This window comes from Halichoeres trimaculatus, unplaced genomic scaffold (genome assembly GCF_033239565.1).
Source record: "Halichoeres trimaculatus isolate MK-OKI-2021-1 unplaced genomic scaffold, fHalTri1.1 fHalTri1_scaffold_14, whole genome shotgun sequence".
Taxonomy (NCBI): Eukaryota; Metazoa; Chordata; class Actinopteri; order Labriformes; family Labridae; genus Halichoeres; species Halichoeres trimaculatus.
The window spans coordinates 28,262,548-28,283,876 of record NW_027437192.1 but is presented as its reverse complement, the minus strand read 5'-3'; the positions used below and the strand labels follow the sequence as shown (position 1 = coordinate 28,283,876).

Sequence of the window (21,329 nt, the reverse complement as noted above, 5' to 3'; positions counted from 1 at the left end):
CAACACTGAGGAACTGAACATGCAAACATCAACAGATAAAGCTCCTTTAATGTATCCCAAACATCAGACTGACCACAGGTGGCTTCTAAAGTCAGACTTAAACTTCTGCATTTGAATCCAAGGTGTAGGCTGCACCGTAGCTCTGCATGTCCCTTTTCTCAGCCAAGAAGACGACACCTGTAGCCTAACGTGAACCTCCTCCCAAATGAAACTACACTGATGCCTTGACTTACAAGTTTAATATAATAAGTATTGGTGAATGTGGGGTTTAAAAGCCTCTTTGCTTTAAGAAAATGATGACAAATTTTACACAAATCAATAAAAAATGATACTAAACCAAGTTTTTGAGCTTGGTTCCATTTTGCTCTGTAAATATCAATAGTGGAGTTCCATTTCTTAGCCTTGAACAAAGTATTAAACAACAGATCTGCCGTACTGCTGATAAACAGTTCATCCACGAAGCATTCACAGCGCTTCCCCTTATCCACATTTAATGTCACAGCCTCATAACAGAAGGTTATAAATACATTTTTTACTTAAAATTCCACACACACAACACCTCATAATGACAATTCCTGTTTTTAAATATTGTAAATCCATCAAAAAAAATAAAATAAACACAAAGAAATCACATGTACATAAATATTTACAGCCTTTGCCATGAAGCTTAAACTTGAGCTAATGTTTGTCCTGTTTCTAATGATCATCCTTGAAATGCTGCTACAGCTTAGTTGGGGTCCACCTGTTTTAAATTCAGCTGATTGGCACACACCTGTCTATATAAGGTCCCACAGGTGACAGAGCATGTCAGAGCACAAACCAAGCAGGAAGTCAGAGGAACTGTCTGTAGACCTCAGAGACTGGATGGGCTCCAGGCACAAATCAAGAGAAGGGTCCAGAAACATTTCAGCTGTTTTGAAGGTCTCAATGAGACCAGTGGACTCCACCATCTGTAAACGGAAGAAGTTCAGAACCAACAGGATTCTCCCTAGCGCTGGACCCCGTCTAAACTGAGCAACTGAGGAAGAAGGGCTTCTGTCAGGGAGGAGACCAAGAACCCGATACTCACTCTGTCAGAGCTCCATTGGTCCTCTTTGGGGACAGGAGAACCTTCCAGAAAGACAACTATCTCTGTTCAATCAGGCCTGTGTGGCAGAGTGGTCAGATGGAAGCCACTCTTTAGTAAAAGGCTCATGGCAGCCCACGTGGAGTTTGCCAAAAGGCCCCTTGGGAACTCTCATACCATGAGAAAGAAAATCCTCTGCTCCGATGAGACAAAAGCCGCGTTTCCACCAAGCAGACCGGTTTGGTTCCTCTCTGTACGGCGCGCATTTTGCGGCGTTTCCACTGACTTATCCTGCGACAGATCCCTAAAAACCGAGACGAGCCGTCCCACTTTTTTGGGACCCTTTAGTATGGGTGCCAGACTGAACCGATCCGTTCTCGGAGGGTGGAGCAACACACTGCAGACGGTTGATTGGTCTTAAAGAATCTTCACTTACCCCGACAGCTGCTGCATTTCTCCTGGCAGCACACAGACTTCTCTGAAACAAAGCTTGATTGTTCTTTGTATCAAAGAGCTACATGCCAATCACAGAGAGGACAAAATGCTGCATGTCTTCCATCTATGCTCTTTGTTTACTGTGTGGTGTTCTTCGTTGGATTTATTTGTGGGGTTAACTGTGTCGCACTGCTACCTCACGCTTTTGTTTAACAGCTGCGGCTTTCTGCATCTGGCTTACATGCTGCCTACCATAAGAGGGCACAGTTTTGCTGTGGAAACGCAAACGGGATCAGGCTTAACTGTACCAAACCGTACTGAACTGAACCGGACTGCTTGTTGGAAACACGGCTAAAGACTGAACTCTTTGGCGTCATGTTTGGAAGAAACCAGGCACCGCTCATCACCTGGACCATACCATCCCTACAGTGAAGCATGGTGGTGTCAGCATCATGCTGTGAGGATGTTTTTCAGCAGCAGGAACTGGGAGACCAGTCAAGATTGAGGGAAAGATGAATGCAGCAATGTACAGAGACATCCTGGACGAAAACCTGCTCCAGAGACCTTTGGACCTCAGACTGGGTTCATCTTTCAGCAGGACAACAACTCTAAGAAGTTCTGGAAATGGAAGAGCACCAACGGTCCCCATCCAACCTGATGGAGTTTGAGAGATGTTGCAAAGAGGAATGGACCAAACTGACCAAAGATGAGCCAATTGCTTGTGACATCATAAACAAGCTTGTCTACGAAAAAAGGGATTTATTGCATTTTGGAAAGAGGCTGTAACAACCAAATGTGAAATAAGAAAAACGCTGTGAATACTTTCTGGATGAACTGTGCAATCAAGTCTTTCTCCTAAGAAACAGCGAGAGAAGCTGGAGGCCTCAACACAGCAGTCTGCAAAGAGGAGCAGTAATGTTGGCTATATCTATCATTTACACGGACTGCCGGTCAATGTTCATTTTATGTTTCATTATTGGTGAATTTAAAGATAATGCAAGAATTTTCAGCTGGTTATAAAAAAGGGTATAGTTTGATAATCATTGAGTTTACGAAAGGAATCTAAAAAAATGAAAGAATAATAGTTTCTGTGTTGTAAAAAAAATCTTCATGGATGCTTAAACAAGGCCACACCACGGTGAAACAAGAGCAAAGGTAACAGCAGCTTCAGTGAACACATGCTTTGTTTCTCAGCCTGTAGCTTTATTTTTATGCCAAGTTGATGTTTAATCAGCTGTGCTTTGGTGACAGTTTGTTTATGAGCCATTTCCTCTTCTCCGTACAGAGCTGGGAACCATCCTGTATTTAAAATTTACTGACAACAAATGTCAGGCTGCTGTATCTGTTCCTCAGCTGAACCTGTTATAGCTGAGGTGATTGTGACTGAATGTCAACACCCTTTCAACCCCTGCAGGAGTCTTTTAAGACACGTCTGACATGAAACTGATGCTGCTGCTCCCCTTTTCTTTGTCTTGGGCACAGCATGCGACGAAACCCAATCTACAGTTTATGAAGCGGCTCTGTAATTTCCTCGGACAGCATATCCTCTCCTCCTTCGCCACACAATGACCCCTGTGGTTTACTTTCTCAACCTCTCAGCCCTCACCTGGCCCCCAGCGGCTTCACATTCAGCCGCGGATGACAGGATGCTTTCTTTTTGTGCTCCACACCTACACCACAGGTCTCCATTTCAGCCCCTTCTTCTTTGTGTATGTGCCTGTTTTTATTTTTGTGCTTGTATAACAAAAATCCTCATGTTTCCCCCCCCCCTCATGCAGCCTGTCTGGCAGTATTAGAGGCTACAAGAAGAAGGAAATGTAATAACCAGCGAGCCCTGGTGCCCTGTCAGCACGGCTCAGCCTCCAGAGAAGCCTGCCCATCACAGACAGCCCATGACGGTGCAGATTACAGCGCGCGCTGGAATAAACCCGACACATGGAGAAGTCAGAGATTACAGCAGCAGACGATTTCCTCCTCTACACATGCAGCTGCTGTGTTCTCCTCTCCGTAATGGAGCAGACATGGAGCGCCCCCTCGTGGTGAAACACTGACACAACACTGGCATGTTTTTCTGTTTTAATCTGATATTAAAACACATTACAAAGTCAGTATGCAAATACTCTTATTTGTTAAATTAAACGACTGAAAATGCACAAGCCTGGAACAGGTCTTTGTTGATATGAATCTAGCATAAATTAATCCACGTCTGCACCTGAACCAGAAAGTTTGGAAACTAATAAATATGACACCTCTTCACAAGTGTAAAAACACAGGCATACAAGTGTTTGACATTAAGAATTTATACATGTTTTCTTTCTTATATCGAGTCAAACAGTCAGCTCACGCAGCCTATCCCACTGAAATCAAAGGAACACGGTATAGAAAAGAAATGTGAGTGAAGTCAGGCAGTGAGAAAGTAAGTGCGTAAGCGACATGTTTCCAGTGAGGAGAGTTCAGTCTGTTTCCTTTGAACTGAAATAAAACACTCTGCACACCAAACGGCGCGACTGAATTCAAAAAGGAACGAAAAAGCCGTGACAGCGGAGCGTCTTCGCAAACATCTTCCTGCGTGCCTTTAACAGGGCGACACGGTGCGAAAACAACACAGCTTCAATGCGATGCTACGACACAACAATCAGACAGTGCAATAAATCCCAGCCTCAGGTGACACAAACACTGTTTCTGGTAAAGAGTAAGCAGAGAGATGAGGCTTACAGCGAGGAAACACGCGAGTAGCAATAAAAGCTCTGCGTGTTCACCGTGAAAGTCTTTCTCTGAAGTCCTATGCTTGTTCATGGGGGCTTTTTGTAGACCAGTCAACCTCACTGTATGAGGGGGATGCTGAGATTTTAGTGAAGTTAGACCAAAATATAGAGTTTTTCCTCAATTTGCTGCGTTTGATTTGCACAAATCCTTCAAAGACCAAATTTAAAAAGAGGAACAAGTCAGCTACTTTCTTGTTCTGTGGCTTAAAACATCTACTTCATGTTGTTTCTGATTGAAGAAACCTAATACCTGACCACAAACTGGAGAATAAAGATCTGATCTTGTCAGGAACAAAATAATAACTTTCTCGTTGGCATACCTTGCCAATCCGGGGCATCAAACAAAAAAAAGAGCTTGTGATGAAAACACAGTGAGATGTTTTCTTACAGCTGAACGAGTGCGTACAGTCGACCTGGAGAGCTCAACGTCACGTTTAAAGCCTGAAATGATGCCAAATTACAGTTGTTTCAATCATCAGTTTAAATACCTTTCAAACCCAAGCATACAGTATCATCTTTGTTTGACGCGTCTTTGTTTCAGCCAAAAATCAGTGAAGCTCAGAGGAGCATGTACACCCACACACACACACCATAACAGGAGAAATGGCTATCCTAGTGCTTGGTCGAGGCCAAGTTGAGTTGTGGATTTGGAAAGTGTGTGTATTTACAGTTTGACAAGTCTCTGTGACCTGCTCTGCTGGGTGAAGCAGCAGGCGCGCCTCATTTGACCTTGTTTTCTTCCTGAGTATTTTCTTCTATCACCACTATCTGCACGCCCGACAACTGTCCGCTGGCGTCCAGCTGCAGCCCCTGAACCCCCTCAGTCTGACCCTCCTGCATTTGGCACTGCGTCTCCTCCACCCCCGCAGCCATGGTCACCTCCATGCCGCTCTGCACCATCATGGCCGTCCCCTCCCTGCCTGACTCCTCGCTCAGCTGCAGCTCCATCACTCCCACCGCCTGCTCCATCGGGGCCGGGTTGATCTCGATGACTGTGTGCTCCTGGCCGGCCTCCACCTCCGCCTGCATGACCTCCTGCTGCACCAGCATGGTGCCGTCCACCACCTGGCCTTCTATGGGCACCACCTCGGCACCCCCGGCTTGTTGGCTCAGCTGCACCAGCTCTAAGGGGCTCACCACTGTGCCCAGCTGGCTGGAGTCCTGCATGGGGGTGGTGCCCACCAACGTGAGGCCCGAGGACGGGTGCAAGGTGATGGTGTCCGCCTTCCCGTCCCCGGCCACCATGTAACGGGTGAAGAGCTGCGAGCCGGCGGGCAGCAGGGTGACGGTGTTGGAGGACTGGGCCAGGGGGGCGATGGGCAGGCCGGCCACGGTGAACGGCTGACCCACAGAGGACAGAGAGATGGGGGAGAGAACGGTGAACTGCTGCGGCTGCAGGGTGGCCTGCTGACTGATGGGGGAGGTCAGGAGGGTGGTGGTGGAGGCAGGTCGCTGGAGACGTGGCCTCTTGGTCTGACGTTTGGTGGGAGTTTTGTTTTTGGCAGGCTGAGGGCAGGACAAGAGAGCACGCACCTGCTGCTGCTTCCTCTGCTCCTCCAGCTGTACCTCCAGATCTGCACAGAGGAGGAAAACAGCACAGAGTGAAACCAAACAAACATCAACAGTTATTTTCTTCAGGGTGGTTCTGATTCTGTGTCTTCAGATGAATATTTAACATCAGTTTTCATCAGCACTGATGTGTGGGCTTAAAGCAGCAAACGCCAAAATGAATCTCCCATCTGTCCTCCATCTTACTTACATTTAACTCTAATGAGAGTGATTACAGGTAAATTAGGCAGATCGTAGTGTTTGTTCGTGATAAGTGGAAATGAAGACATCAGAGAGGATTTCTATCTTTTTTAAACCTGAGCTTCAATTTGACATATTCAGCAGCCAAATAACAGACTGTACAGGCTGCTTCTCAAAGTAAAACAAGGTGTTTAATAGTCAAACAAGAACTGTTGTGTTCATTTTTATGAGATTAGCTTAAACACAGAATAATATTTTTTCATTTACAAATCAAGCTCGCTGCCTAATACAAGAGTCGATTTGCAGCTCCTGTGTTCTCAGAGATAAAGCAGTCTGTACGGTAAACAGAGATTTTTGTAAAAACTGTTCTAGGTTAAAAAAAAAAACATCACACTCTTCAGTTCTTCCTCAGAATGATTCTTTCTGTTATGTTTTATCTGTACTTTGAAATCTCTGAACTTGAACTCATCAACATAATAAACCTAATGTTGGACATTTACTTCTTGGTCCCTGCCTTTAATCTACTGGAGCCATTCTAGAAATGTTTTTCTACCTGCAACTCTTTCATATCCCAAAAAATGTGACAATGAGACCCAGGTTTAAAGAAGGGTCCTCTTTTTGAGAAGTCTAGCTCTTGAGATGTCTTCCCTGTAAGAATTTGGTTCAGTTTACACAGATTTAACTCTTTGATGAATGAGTTATGAAAGTCTGTATAGATTTTTTTTCTAGGTGTTTTTATTCCTCCAAGGACATGAACAGAAAAATCTTTTTCATTATTTTTCCACTAATATTTGATTTTGTAATAAAATCTGAACATATTTTCACGCATTTTACATTGTACAGACAGATTGTTGAGGCCAGAGTAGGAAAACGTTAGCCTTTTAGCATTACCGGCTATGCCAGTTGTCACAGGTTTTTTTTTTTTTTTTTTTAGAAAATAATAAAAAACACATTTTAATGTATTTTTAAACTACTCTTTAAATAATAAGTTCATATTATCTGTATTATTATTAACTAATTTATTCTATCTAAATTTCTTTGACTTAGGCAATTATGCAATCAGGCTTATGAAACAAACAACAACTGTGAGGCTCAGACCTGAGCCAAGTTTATATTTCAAAGCATCTCCAACAACAACAAAAGTAAATATTGTGAGTCTCTTTGGTTCTTAATTTTCTTGTATTAAAGATAAAATTCTTAATTCAAGAAACCACACAAGGGAATTTTTGTCAACGCGTTGGCAGATATCTTTTTACTCTTACAAACACTTTAGGCATCATTAATGTCCTTCAGTATCTTGAAATAAAACATTTTTATGGACTTGTGAGTTAAACATGGTTCATATTAAGTCTACTAAACAATTGTTACTGAAAATATGACAGAAACACTTTCTTAAATTACTTTTTTGCAGAGTTTTGCACAAGTTCTTTTTGCATATGGTAGATTTTCAACAAAATCTCTGAAAAAATAATTTTCCTTGATTTGGTTTTTAGTGTAGTTTGTGATACAACCTGTCACATGTGGGAGAGCATTTCTGAATCTTACATTGTGGAGCATGTAATGTTCTAATTTTTTGTTTTTTCTTTTTCATATATTTCTACTTTTTGTGAATAATTTTGTTACTCTCTGAATAAAAAAAGTTACTTAAATAAAGTGTGCTGAACCACTGCCAGTGAAATTAAACTATGTTGAAGAGATTTCCTCAGAGACAGAGGGTGTAGGAGCTCTTGATGCTCTGTACTCACTGCTGAGCATGCTGAGGATCTGCTCCTGACAGGGATCCGTCTGCTGCCTCCTCCTCTCCAGCATCTCTTTCACCAAATCCAGCAGGCCGAACACCTGAGCCAGGTTACTGAGCACCGCCACCTCTACCAGACAGGAATCTGGGATCAGTGCGGCAATCAATCAAAGGGTCACATGGTCAGTCAGAGAGGAGGAACAAATTCAGCTGTTGCAGAGTTAGTCATTGTTTATTTATCTATCATCACAGAAACCAACAGTGACTTTTGTTTGTTTTTACTTTTGATACTGAAGTATTTAAAGTTCGAGCTACTTTAAGACTTATACTCCAGTGACTTTTTAGTGGCTGACTTTCACTTTTACGAGAGTAGATTGAGTGAGAAATGGCTGCTTTAACTCAAGTATGACTTTCAAGTAGTTCATCCACCACATCTGGGATGTTGGTTTTTCCTCCATCAGCTCATATCAGCAGCTGAATTTGTTCTCTCTTTCTCTTTGTTTCTTATTTTAGCTCCTCTGAGTTTGACCTGAGCTACTTGAGCGTTGTTACTGTACCTGTTTCCTCTAACACTCCTGGCTCTTTGCGCTGCTGCACACCGCTCAGCAGCTCCTGTAGCACAGTGCTGATGTTAGTCACCACTTCGCCCAGCAGACCCACATCAGCGATGCCCTTCCAGAAGTTCAGCGTGTCCTCTGTGGACAGACACACAGACATGTCTCTGTTAGCTGGGCTCTGCGTTCTCATTAGTGTTAAATGAATGATCTGAGTGCTCTGTGTGACCTGAGATCTCATTAGACTCCTTCTTGTCTGCAGACTCCACCGAGCTGGAGCTCCAGTCTGCTTTCCCGCTCAGGACCTCGGCTCTGTCCTCGCCCACGACCGCGCCGTTACCCAGAACCACTTGAGCTGCAAATCACAGGAGAGTGAACACCAGGGTCTGAGTTTCTGACAAGTGGTCACTCCAAACGAGTTTTATTAAGACCTGTCCAGGCTGCAGCTTTAATACTCAACGTTTTTATCAGCATCACTTCTGAGTTTCTAATCCTCCTATCAGAGGGAATATAACACAGTCTGATATGAACAAAAGGATAATATCTTTCAGGCTCCTGGGATTAGTCATATAAATGGAGATTAGCAATTACTTTTGTTCTGAAATACGATGAGAGGACTAAGAGATTCTCTTTCAGGCTGCAAGTGTTTCAGATTCCTCAAGGTAATTTTTCTTTACCTGCTTGTAAAAGTGCATTAAGATGATAAATTCACCTCAAGATTCATGTACAGACTTTTACACTACTTTCATACTACTATACTCCAATCACATAATGAGGTTCTTTGAGTTCAATCCACATTTGAAACAAACAAACAAAAATCATTTTATCTTGTTTTATTCTCTGTAAATCACTTTGTATTGCTCTTTAAATGAGGGAGGCTTAATAAATAAACTCTCCTTGCCTGTGCTCTGTTATTTTATTTTGAAGGACTCGAATAGGCTGTGATTTGCGCCTCTAGAAAGTGAATTTGAGTTGCTATTTTAAATTGGAAAAGCACGATCTGATATTGAATTTGATGTTATGAAACTTAATTTGTTCACTTTGAAAATGTAGTTAACAACTGGTCTGGCTTCAGGACCCACCACCATCCCTTAGTGACCACCCATGACCCAAATCGAGGAAAATTTTCAATTTCTACATTTTTTCAAATGAAAAGACAATTTCATGAAGTCCTCAGGTCATGAAGCTGTCTTCAAAAAAACTCAGCAGGTTTATCTTCAAATAGAAAAGTCTTTTGTTTACAGATGTTGCCTCAGTTTTGACTGTTTCGATGCTTTGCAAACAAATTTTGTGTCTTCTTCTATACTGTAAAATTAGCGCAACAAGTCATTCAGTGTAAAGGTGTGTGAGAAGATATCACTCCACTGCATTAAAAAAAATCTTTTGAAAATAAAAGCACAGGATTTTTCTCAGTGTTTTCTTTACTTAGGCCCACGGCTCACTGAAAAACATGTCCAGCACCCAGTTTTGGGTCACGATCCACCAGCAGAGAATCACTGCTCCATACTTCTTGGATTTAAAAACACAAAATTCAATCGCAGCTCAGAAGCTCAGAAAGAAGACCCCAAACTGTGCAAGTGTTCTGGCTTCATGAGTGGCTCTGTTAAATGGTGACTTGAAGCCAAACTGACCTCTGTATTTGTAGCTACAACAAATGTTGAAAACTAAAAGAGTTTTTTTTATTATGATGTAAAAGTTTACTCAACAGATATGTCTCCGGGGAATAACTAAACAAAGTGTGATCTGTGAGGACACTTCCTGTTTACTGCAAACTAGAACCACTCGTTGAACTGAAACAAAATATGTGGCCTCTCTGTGCTGGCTGAGAGGGATTTTGTTACCATCACCGGGTCTTACCAGTGTCTTAATCTAGAAATCAAATGAAAAGACATAAATATTCTTCATGTTCCTGACTTTTAGATTTATTATTCAAATTAAAGCGCTCTACTACAGCAGAGAAGTCTAAACCATGACTCTAGCCACATTTTTATCAAACCAGAGAAAAAAATTATTTGGATTTTTCTGGGCCGATACTGATATTGATTATTGGTAGTAAAGGAAGCCGACAATCTTTTGAAGCTGATAATAATTTGCAGTCAAAGTGAAAATATTGGTGTCAAAGTTTTGATCCAAACAAACTCCAACACTTAACTTCATTCAAACACCTTTAAGCATGAGTTTATTAAACAGCTCCCAGGCTTAGCAGCATAGAGTTAAATGAAAACTTTAGAGAACTAAATAGCTAAAGTTTTCTACAGTAAATAAAGTTTTCAAAAATTTCTATGTAACTGCAATGACTGTAATAACTGCATTGCTAATTGGCTGTTTCCCAAGCCATGGCTCTGCTTGTAACCAATCAGATGGCACTGTGGGTGGGACAGTGCTGGGGACTGATTAGTGACTGCAGACAGCGGAGCGGCTGCATCAGAGCTGCAACAACACAGTTTTAAATTTGTTTCTTATTGGCCGATGCAGATATGCCTCAAAATGTCAAATATTGGCCTCAATAATTGGCCCCAGCTGATTATCGGTCCATCCCTACATCAAACGCTTCGGTTTGGATCATTACAGTTTGGTATGGGCTGGATCAGTAAAGCCTGATCCTGTTTGCGTTCAGAACCAAACCCCTTGTAGGAAATGGGGCTTCAGAGTGGAGGGACAGAGCTCCACAGAGCGTATTATATCAAATATACAGGGTCTATTTTTATACTTAAAGAAGACACTGTCACAACAAGCTGAACTGTCTATGAGATTTTCTTCACCCTTACACACTGATCAGGGTCAAATTTGACCCAGTATCCAAAAACAGTTTTTAGATCTACCAGTGTAGGTCAAAGAAATCCTTTTGGGGTATCTTTAAACCAGTGTTTCTCAAATTGTGGTCCGTGGACCACTAGTGGTCCACAAAGACAGTGAGGAAATTGTGTTTCTTTAATGGAACATGCACGAAAAGAGAGGGGGTGGGGTGGGGGGGTTGTTCGGCTACTACGCAAATTGATAAAATCTACAAAAATTGGTTCATAAAAGCATCGAGTAATTTAATTTAATCTAAGTTCTTAAGTGTTTAAATACTAGAAATTTTAAGTTTTTTGGAATAATGTATCAGTAATGTAGTTATATTTAGATTTTGAGGTCCATTTTTTCCCTCATTCTAAGAGAAAACAACAAACAAAACACCAAACTATGAGGAAATGAGTGCACTTTTTTACTCTAGTCTCTGACATTTTAAAAAAACTTGTTCCGAATAAAAGGAATTGAAGAAATAAAATTTATCATTTTAATCATAAAAATAATTGACGTATAATCCATTTTCAAAATAATCGTTAGTTGCAGCCCTAGCAAGTTGTAACATGTATGATTCAAGCACATGAGTTTGTTCTCTGGGGTGTTGTTCTGGGACTATTTAGCTTGTGGTGGTCCGCAAGAGTTTTCTGGGGGAATAAGTGGTCCTTGGTCTGAAGAAAATTTAGAAACACTGCTTTAAACTGTACAGGCCATGTTTGTCACCACTGACCCTAAAAAACACACAGGATTCAAGAGGGGCTCAAGACTGTCACAAAAAACCACAGTGTGAAGGTCACAGTATGTAAGGGTTAAAATAAGGAGTCTCATTTAAAAAGAAATTCATGTAATTATCATTGAGGTAATGCCTACTGCACGGCTTTCTAATGTAGACTTATGAGTTGTTTTTAGCTTTCATGCTTAATGTAGAGTGTATGTATTTGTCAATTTAGTCTGCTCTCCGAGTGTTTTCTTTCACTTCAGTAAGAAGTTGGAATTTAAATTTTGATTCGATTAACTTGGAAATAAATCAATCAGGAACATGTTGAGTGATTATCATTTCATCTACTGAGTCACTTGAAAGAAAATGTTTTGCCTTTTTCTCAACTTACATGATTTAAAAGACTTTGATTTACAATGGAGCAAAAACAGTCTACAATACACGAGGTAACAGGGTAATACCACATCTTAAACCAAGCTTTATCTGCCAAGCACTGTCCTCATGTTCTTACCTTGAGAGGACGTTGGCGTGTTCAGCCCCGTGCCATCAGGAGGGAAGCGTGTGTTGTTGATCAGAAGGTCAAACTTGGTGCTGCGACACGTGTTGGTGCAAAGTGTGCTGTGCTGGTAGAAGTCCAGCTGACCTGAATCCATCATTTTCCTGAGAGGAAAAAAAGGTGAAGACACGGTTTGTTCAGTTAAAAACTGTTTCAAGCTGGAGTGGTTTCAGCTTTCAGAGCTGACTGAAGAGATTTGTGATGAGCTGGATTTCAGACAACTGAATGATACAAATAAAGAGAGAAACATATTAATTAACATGTATCAAACATGAAAGATGTATATGATTCAGAGAGACAGGAGGTTCAGAGAAAAGACAAAACACACCATCTTCATTATCTCAGCTCAGAAATGATGGAGGAATGTGGAGCCACTCAAAAAAAGCTCCACCGAACATTTCCTTACAGAAACATTTCAGATCCTTACACATGAGGTCACATTTCACTCTGCACAGAATCCGAACGCTTTCATGCAGACTGTAATTTAAGTGTCTGGCAGTGAAACCAAGCAGCACTCAGAATATTGAAATGTGGTGCTTTAGTCACTGACACAAATGTCCCCTCACCTTAGCATGACTCCTCCCATCCTGATGGCTCTCTTCCAGTCTTTCAGAGTGGCTTTTCCAGAAATGTGCACAAACTGCTTCGGGCTGATCAGCTGGTCTTCATACTAAAAGAGAGAGGCTTTGGTAAATGCATCGTCTGGGAGCAAAAGAGCAAAAACACACACAGCGCTTTGTATGTCAGCATCACAGCAGTCCAGGAAAATGTCTCATTTCAAGATGTTAAAAAACAGATAACGCCTAAAATCTTCCAATGGAGAAAGAAAAATGAACTTTTCTATTTTCTTCTGTTAAGACATTATTCCTTTTTTGAAAAAACTAAATAAGTACATTTTCTTCCCACATTTCCAGATTTGATTTAATCACTTTAAGCAATCCAGGCATCATTTTGCCTTTTATATCTTGAAATAAGACATTTTTCTGGACTTGTCAGGTAAATGTGGCTCATATGAAGCCAAACAGACAAATTTAACTAAAAATAAGAAATAAATACTTGCTTTGATTTTAGTTTTTGCAGTCTACCCACTGCTGCACATTAAACCTTAATGTTTTTAGTGAGAGCAATATATTGTTGTTAAGCTTTTTATCTTCAAAGAAATACTACAAGGCATACCCTGAGTCCAAACACATTTCAATAGAAAACTATTCATTCAGTCAGAATAACTATTGATTAACACCAAAAAAACAGGTGCACACCACAAAAACTGTGGGATACTATGCATAATTCAATCAAATAACTGAGGATATCCAACTTTTTTATTAGAATTTTTGTTTGTGAGACTAAATGATTAATAAGTCAATAGTTAGTGGGTGTTAAAGTGCTGTCTCCCTTTACTAGTTTCAAACATGTACAAAAGGGTTTCTGTGCATGTTTTGGGATTTCTGGGCTGGTCAAGTCATTGTGTCAACAACAGTTCACTTTGTTTACTTCTGTTTGGAAATAAACTTGGCTCAAAATGTAAAGACATTTGAGTTTGGAAGATGATTTCTTTGACCTAACAAGAAATTTTTGTTAATTTGTCTTTTAAATGGTGCCACAATTGTGAGAAGCATGCACTTTTGGAACAAGCAGCAGAGCTCTTGTTTTGAGCTCCTGGTGTCACAGGTGCAGCCAATCAGGCCAATCAGGTGCCTGATTAGCTGCACCTGTGAGTATGAGCCCTGCTACAGTTGGTGCTAAGTTTATGTGTAAAATATATTTTGAAATAACCCTATCAAAGGAATAATTAGTGACCCCTATGTTTTAATATGATGTGGTTTTTATTCTACATATAAATTTAGAAGTATTAGCTTTTCAATTGCAAACCGTAGAATTCTTCCACTAACTGACCGTGTTCATTCATTCATTCATTAAGAGTCAGTTTTTGCTTTCCTTCCTTTTACCGCCTCTTCACTCCTCCAGGATTATAAGAGCTGCTCTAACAGTCATAAAAACAGTATTTTGTTGCATTTACTAGAGGCTCATCACGCTCCACAGCATGGAGACATATTCACAGAAATAAAAAAAAATTCAAATCCATCTGAAGACTGAAAATAATGAGATGGTTGACATCTATGACAGCATGCAGTTAGGAGCATTTTCTTTCTTTAACAGACAACAGTGATTACATGGTTGTCTATTAAAAGTAAAGCTGGAGAACGGATGTTACACTTGGCGCTGACAACATGTCGAGAGGATGTTCTCAGTAAATGTAATTTGAATACTGACTTTATATATACTTGATACAGACTATGAATTCATTATTATTATTCCACCGGAGTCACAGTAGGCTGGAGTCTATCTCAGAGGCCAGACTACCACATGCCTAACGTGGAGACAGGCGACCATATAACGCATTAACTTTATATTATCTTTAAGGCCTGAACCACACGTATATGGATATTTTTTTGATCGGATATCTTTGTCCTCATTTAAAAAAAAATCTCCATCCGCACCACGGAAATATCTCTGTCCATACGAAGAGACCAAACTGAAAACGATCGCCTCTGAAGCCTGCAATGCCAAGCCTGGCCGATAAGTGCCAGGTTAGCAAAATGTGAAAACCATAGAAGAAGAATGTTATGAGCATGCGCAGTCAAACACAGGAAAAAGAAGCAGTCAACACGGATGTGCTTGACGTCATCACGTCAACACCAGCTCCGTTCAACACCGCTACACGGATCCACTCAACAGGATATTTTTTTATTTCTTCACTTTTTTATCTGTTTTTAAAAATCTCCGTTTACGTGGGTGAAATCTCCGTGTTCGTGTGGTTGAGAGGCCCAATTGGACAGAAAAATGTGTGTTTAGGAATATATCCATATACGTGTGGTTCAGGCCAAAGAATAAGGATCAAGTTAGAAGGACAATATATGTACGCTTGGCAAAGTGTCAGTACTTAAAAACCATTTGCTTTCAATTGATACAATCTCTATTTTGGTTTTGATTAAATCAAAATGCACCAAGACTTATGAAAAAAAACAGAAAAAACAAAACAGATCTACTCTAATTAACTTAAAGCTGCCACAAGCAGAGCAACATTACTTCCTGCCTGCAGTGTTTCCTACTCCAACCACACATCACAAACACCAGCTTTCCTCATTCACAGCAGACTGTGACAAGTCTATTCAGTGTCTTTATTGACACTTGTCACGCTAATGTCTGTTTCTGACGGACAGAGAAACAGGGATGTCACCTTGTTCCCTGTGTTTCTCAGTTTTGTCCATTATTTGATGTAATAATTTGATCATAAAAAATTGAATTTTTCACATAGTAATTAAAAAACTTGACTCCATATAAAATAATGATTTTAATTCAGTTTCTATCAGCACAAATCTCAGCCCATAGATGTCTTCTGTGTTGGCATCAAGGACAGATTGAAAACCAAAAATCATAAGATTAAAGCCTGGTTTATGCTTAAAGCAGGGGTCACCAACCCAGTGCCCGTGGGCACCTTGGCGCCCGTAAAAACCACTTAAGGCGTCCGCGAGGCATGTTCCAAAAACAGCACTGGTCACAATGGAGCTCCTTTGAGAAATTTATGTTTCCTTCCATCAATGTTGTGTAAATCATTAATAATAATTGTGAAATAGTTAACATGGACATGTAATCAGTCTCTTCTCATAGTATTAGTTCTACCACTTTTATTATTATTATCAATTTTCGAGAATGACCTCCAGTAAACTCGCAATGTCACAGCCCTTTGTGCTCTGATCGGTCAGTTCTATCAGAGGGGCGGAGGGGGTAGAGCCAGGGGGTGGTTTTTGCAGCATGGCAGTATTTACAGAATCGCCACATTGAATGGAGCAGACAGAGCGAGTTTGCTGTTTGCCAAAACTTCACCGTAAGGCATTGATAGCACTAATAAAATGGCAGAGTGTAGGATACGTCCTTTTGTATTGGACCCCGAGTCAGACCCAGACGGTTCTGCAGCTCAGGGGGAAGAAAATCCACCTGGACACAGATCATCTCAGGACGCTTCAGTGTGGTGAGACAAACCGGTACTGTAACATGTATAGTTTATACGTTTATACTCGGCTCTTGGTGGGTGTATCCCTCGGTGGTGGTTGTGTGACTAACTGACATCACAGAGGAGGAGCTGCTTTATCAGATTACTCCAATAAAAAGAAAGGATCCTCGTGTCGTCACGAAGGTCGAAATCTCAAATCCAAATGTCAATGACCTATTTTAGAGGCATCAAATCTCGTTCTAGGATATCAGAAAAAATACAATATCTCATTTTTTGAAAATTCAGGGGGTGAAAGGTCTTGTTTTCAACTTTATTATTTTATATGTATGTATTAAATCACGGATCAGCATGATATGTCCCCTTTAAGGCAGCCCTCGGTCAGGGACCCCTGGCTTAAAGTGTCCACAAGGTGAGCATGGCTCCATGCGGATGACGTCATTTTAGCAGCCTTGCCCCCTTGTTAGGTCATTTTTAAGATTTAGATTTCCACATTGGGCACATCTGAAAATCTCTTTCCACACAGAGACACACAAACAAACAGACGCTCCCAGTGTCCGAGGTACAAAAATACTGGCATTAATTTGATTCATCGTGCAGAGATCACCAAGATAACTTTGTGATGGGCAATTCCTTGTGTGAAATTGCGGCCACACCAAAATAAACAAAAAAACAAAATGTTGTGAACAATGTTAACAACTTCTTCTACTCCAGTTAAATACTGTGGTAGACATATTTTTGCAATACTCGTCCCCTGCAGTTTGGGAATGGACGCTAAAAGATGCAGTATGGCATCTGTCAATGTTTACTCATGGTACTAGCAGCGTAAAAGTCATGGCACCCAGACAAACTTAGGATAGGCAGTGAAATAGATCTGAGTTTTTTGAAAAAGAAGAAAAAAGTGTGATTATTTTTTAGTCAATTATCTTAAGACCGACTATTCCCCTTGTATTGTTTTAACAGATTCAAATGTGCAAAATGTATAAGGAGGTTTTCCTATTATATTCCCAGCAGTTTGAATTGTTTCTCACACTTTTTGCAGCTTCTGCTTCTTACATTTGAAAAAGTAGGGAAAGAAAATGTATTAAGCTGCCAGACATTAAATGTTCAATATATTTAAATCTTTGTGGCAAATTTAACTCAACAAGCCATTCATGGCACTATAAAATGGAAAAAAAGCAGTCTGAACTTCTCAGATTATAACAATACCATGAAAAGGAATGGAGTGTTTTTTATGTGGGACATCAGAAGTAGTGAATGCATTTTCCTGCATAGGGACAGACTATTGAGTGACCTAGTTGCAGCTCAGCTATGTATAGAAATGTTTGGTAACTAGTGTATGTAACAGTTTTCTTCCATATTTGAATGTTTTTATGTTTATCAGTGTCTGCAGCTCAAGAGCTAAAGACAAACCCTGCAGCACTTAGCATTTTTCTACAACACAGAACTAAACATGTATGATTACCAACCTTTACACATTTCACGTTGATTCCTGGGCACACAAATTTCTTCACAAGCAAAACTGCTTTACAGTCTCCACATGTGATGGGACAGCCGATCTCAACATCCTCTCCCTCAGATGGATCTGCAGGATTTAAGATATGCAACATTTTAGACATAAAGAGAGACACTGCTAAGTGTATGCACCAACAGATCCTTCAAGGTGTTCAGACATCAATCTCATTTTATTACCTGGATGAGCTTCAACAGCCATGACAGCTGCATCTGTTTCAGCAGATTCATCTCTGAAACGACAGCAAAATTTACACTTTGTTGGTAAAAGTTGTGATCAGACCAAAATATGGCTCTTGAAGCTGTTTGTTGTGCTATCATCAGTATTATTTATTCATCTGAGTTTTTACATACCCTGTGGAGATTGGCTGGAGCTGGAGAATGACCTGAGTCTTATTGGGATCACTTGGGTCCTCTTCACCGTCAGCCTTCACCATCACCACCTCAGCCATTGACATTGTGACCTCGTCATTGGTTGCCATAACACTCAGAGTAGACTGCAGAGGCGGGCCGCTTCCAGTTCATTCATCTGATCAATGAAATTATTTTTGAAATTGTCAATGAGATTATTTATCTGTTGATATCAAGCAGCGTAAAGACAATTTCAGTGTGGTACATTCAGAACTTTTTTGACGGCTTAGTATATTATTTGAACTCTCCACCAGTGGGTTCAAACAAACTACTGACATAACATTGATAATAACAACCTTTAGATATTTAGCACTATTTCAACAGTGTTACAAGGAGCTTAACAAAATAGCAATTAAAACAAAAGAGAAATAAGAGAAATGTGGGGAAGGCAAGATTAAAACTAAAACAAATAAAAAGAAGAAATCTTCATGTATATTTGAAAAAAAAAAAAAAAAATCTTACTGAAACTATTTTATTTGGGGGTCCTAAAATCCGTAGATGGGCACATTGACACACTCCAGCTACATGTTGATGTATATTATGTTTGCCCTATTCATGCACTGCAAAACTGAAATCAAAGCAAGTATTTACATATTACTTTCAGTGAGATTTAAGTTTCTCATAAAGTTAAATATGGGCCATCTTCACCTGACCGTTGATATCAAAGAGAAAATTGACACCTGGATTGCTCGTCAGTGAACACAACATCTGTTAGAAAGATAATTTTCAAGTTTTTCAAGTTTCAAGTTTCTTGAAATGAAAATAATGTTCTAATACAAAAAAATAAACAACTACATTTTCTTACCCAATTGGCACATTTTTTACTCAGCTATTCAGATCTCATTTCTGTCTTAAATACTTTGAAATAATACCTTTTTTTCCTGGATTTATCAGGTACATCTGACTCAGATTAAGTCTTGTAAGATTGATTTCACTAAAATTTGACATACACACTTGCTGAGACTTCAGTTATTGCAGTGTACAATGTTGAAGCTGTCACAGAGGGTGTTTCTTTGGATTTAAAGCTGAAAACAAGTTACACCACTTCATACATATTCTCATTGTACACGAAACAAGTATGAAGCCAAAACGTGTTTTTCCTAATGTTTTTACTCATTATAGCTAGTCATTTAAATCAATTTTAACACATTTTTGGTGATCTTAACACAGTCTGCTACTAAGGGAGAAATTTCCCCTAACTTGACGTACTTTGCTTGTCTTCAAAATCCTGCCTACTCCCAGCTTTCATAGTCCGGTATTAGGACACTAATCCAAACAAGAGCATGTGTTTCCACAGCTCTAGTTTTGAATACTCAAACTCCCAGATGAGCACACAAATAATACTTGTCTTCGGTATATATACTCAGAAACGTGGGAACAGGGATGAACACATCCAAACTTACTTAAAGAAGTAGACATTAAAACATTTGAATATTTTGCCAGAAAAATAAATAGTTCGTGTATTTGTATTGTAACCAATGAATTAAAATTCACGAATTTAATTAGTTAAATCTTCCATCGCTAAACGTTACATCCACAACCGTTATTTTATGACATTTATAACCAAAACCTAATTCAACAGTGGTGTGTGAATTTCTGTTAAATCCACTCATAAAACAATAATTCAGAGGATAATTTCTAGTAATGACGTTTATTTGTAGTTTTAATGCTGTTTAAGAGCCACGTTTGTTAAATAATAAAGTAACGAGCAGTCAACTGTCATAAACCGTCCAACTTTGTAAACGCAGGTATTTTGATGCTAGCTGTGTGGTTTGCTCGGTGCTTTAGAGGACAGAAAGTGCAGCTTTGAGAGATTCATGGAGGATGCAAACCGACCAGAGGGTTGGGTGTAGAGTGATACATCTTACTCTTCACGTCACTGCTTAATTTGCTGCAGGTAAAAGCCTCCCATGCTCCCTAAATCTGATGGAATATCACGATTGCAGTGTGCTACTGAGTGATTCTCTCTGCTGAGATCCACACAGCCTCCACACTACAATTCGGCGGTAGCCATTATGGCTCACAGTAGGGCGTTACTTGATGTGTGTGAAACTGGACTATAATGTGAACTATACTGACCGAGACGGTTAAAGCTTTGCATTTACAGTGTGACGGTTACGTGCCGCTTGTCTCTGAACCGTACGTCCCTTCGTAACTCTGCATTTTAACTCTCCGCTCCCCCTCAAAATGACGTCTCCCTGTGCGGCGGCACGTACAGCAAACAACGGCACGGCGGCGGCGTTGCCCCTCCATTCTCTGCGAGCCTGGCTGGCCAATTTACCCGAAACCCCAGCTTAAACTATCGCCACTGTTGTAAAAGCGCACAATATTTCACCGACAAATAAATCAGAAAACACAGATTGAATTGTAAGGTTGTGCTTACCGTTTATGAAGAGAAACGCAGCCCTAGATTGTAGAGAGCTGTGGCGCATGCGTACTTAGCTGATGTAGCTTGACTTCCTGCTGAACAGCGCTCGTCTTATTATCACGATCATGCAAACTCTAAACAACTATTAAAAGTTATATGAACATCTGAAGCTTTACTTTCTAAGCAAACATGTGAGGAGAGTTTTTCATGCTTAATGGTACAGTCTGTGTTTGTTGGCGTCATCTAGTACTTGTCTTTTACGAGGTTGGATGGCATTTTGTGAGTGCCTTGTGCCCAGTCTTGGATGTTTAACGTGTGCATGCTGTGGTTCTATATAAATATCGGCCAGTTAGGCTGTTTCGTCGTAGACTGATGATGACTGCTGATGACATCAGAGGGCTACGTGTATTTTTCATTCAATATTTTGCACCAGAAATCTTAATTCGCCTCAACAAGTTTCATTTTGATCGTTTGGTTTCTTTATCAGTCTGTTAGACTTTTTATGGGGATTTCTTTTCATATTTTTGCCCCCGTAGTCATATAGGACTTTGGAGACACACATTGACTTTTCTTTATTGACATTTTTTACTCTGTCCTTCCATTGTGATGTAAGTTTTCGTAAATCAAAACTCAAATGTATCCATAAAGCTCATCTTAAATAAGA

At 40.2% G+C, this 21,329-nt stretch overlaps 1 protein-coding gene across 3 annotated transcripts; it reads right to left on the bottom strand.

The window, feature by feature from the left end:
• Positions 1-3,309: 3,309 nt before the first annotated feature.
• On the bottom strand, positions 3,310-20,797 carry gmeb1 (glucocorticoid modulatory element binding protein 1). 3 transcript variants are annotated; one of them, XM_074687649.1, is made up of 10 exons: positions 20,681-20,797; positions 18,241-18,415; positions 18,067-18,119; positions 17,844-17,959; positions 12,932-13,035; positions 12,321-12,469; positions 8,537-8,662; positions 8,311-8,448; positions 7,761-7,898; positions 3,310-5,840 (listed from the first exon to the last, which is right to left on the bottom strand). In XM_074687649.1, the coding sequence occupies exons 2-10, from the start codon at positions 18,366-18,368 to the stop codon at positions 4,987-4,989; spliced, it is 1,806 nt and encodes a 601-aa protein (XP_074543750.1). In that variant the 5' UTR covers positions 18,369-18,415; positions 20,681-20,797; the 3' UTR covers positions 3,310-4,986. The 3 variants fall into 3 exon arrangements, with proteins under 3 accessions (XP_074543750.1, XP_074543751.1, XP_074543752.1); XM_074687650.1 differs by lacking the exon at positions 20,681-20,797 and adding an exon at positions 20,377-20,508; XM_074687651.1 differs by having other exon boundaries at positions 3,311-5,840; positions 7,761-7,883.
• Positions 20,798-21,329: the final 532 nt, after the last annotated feature.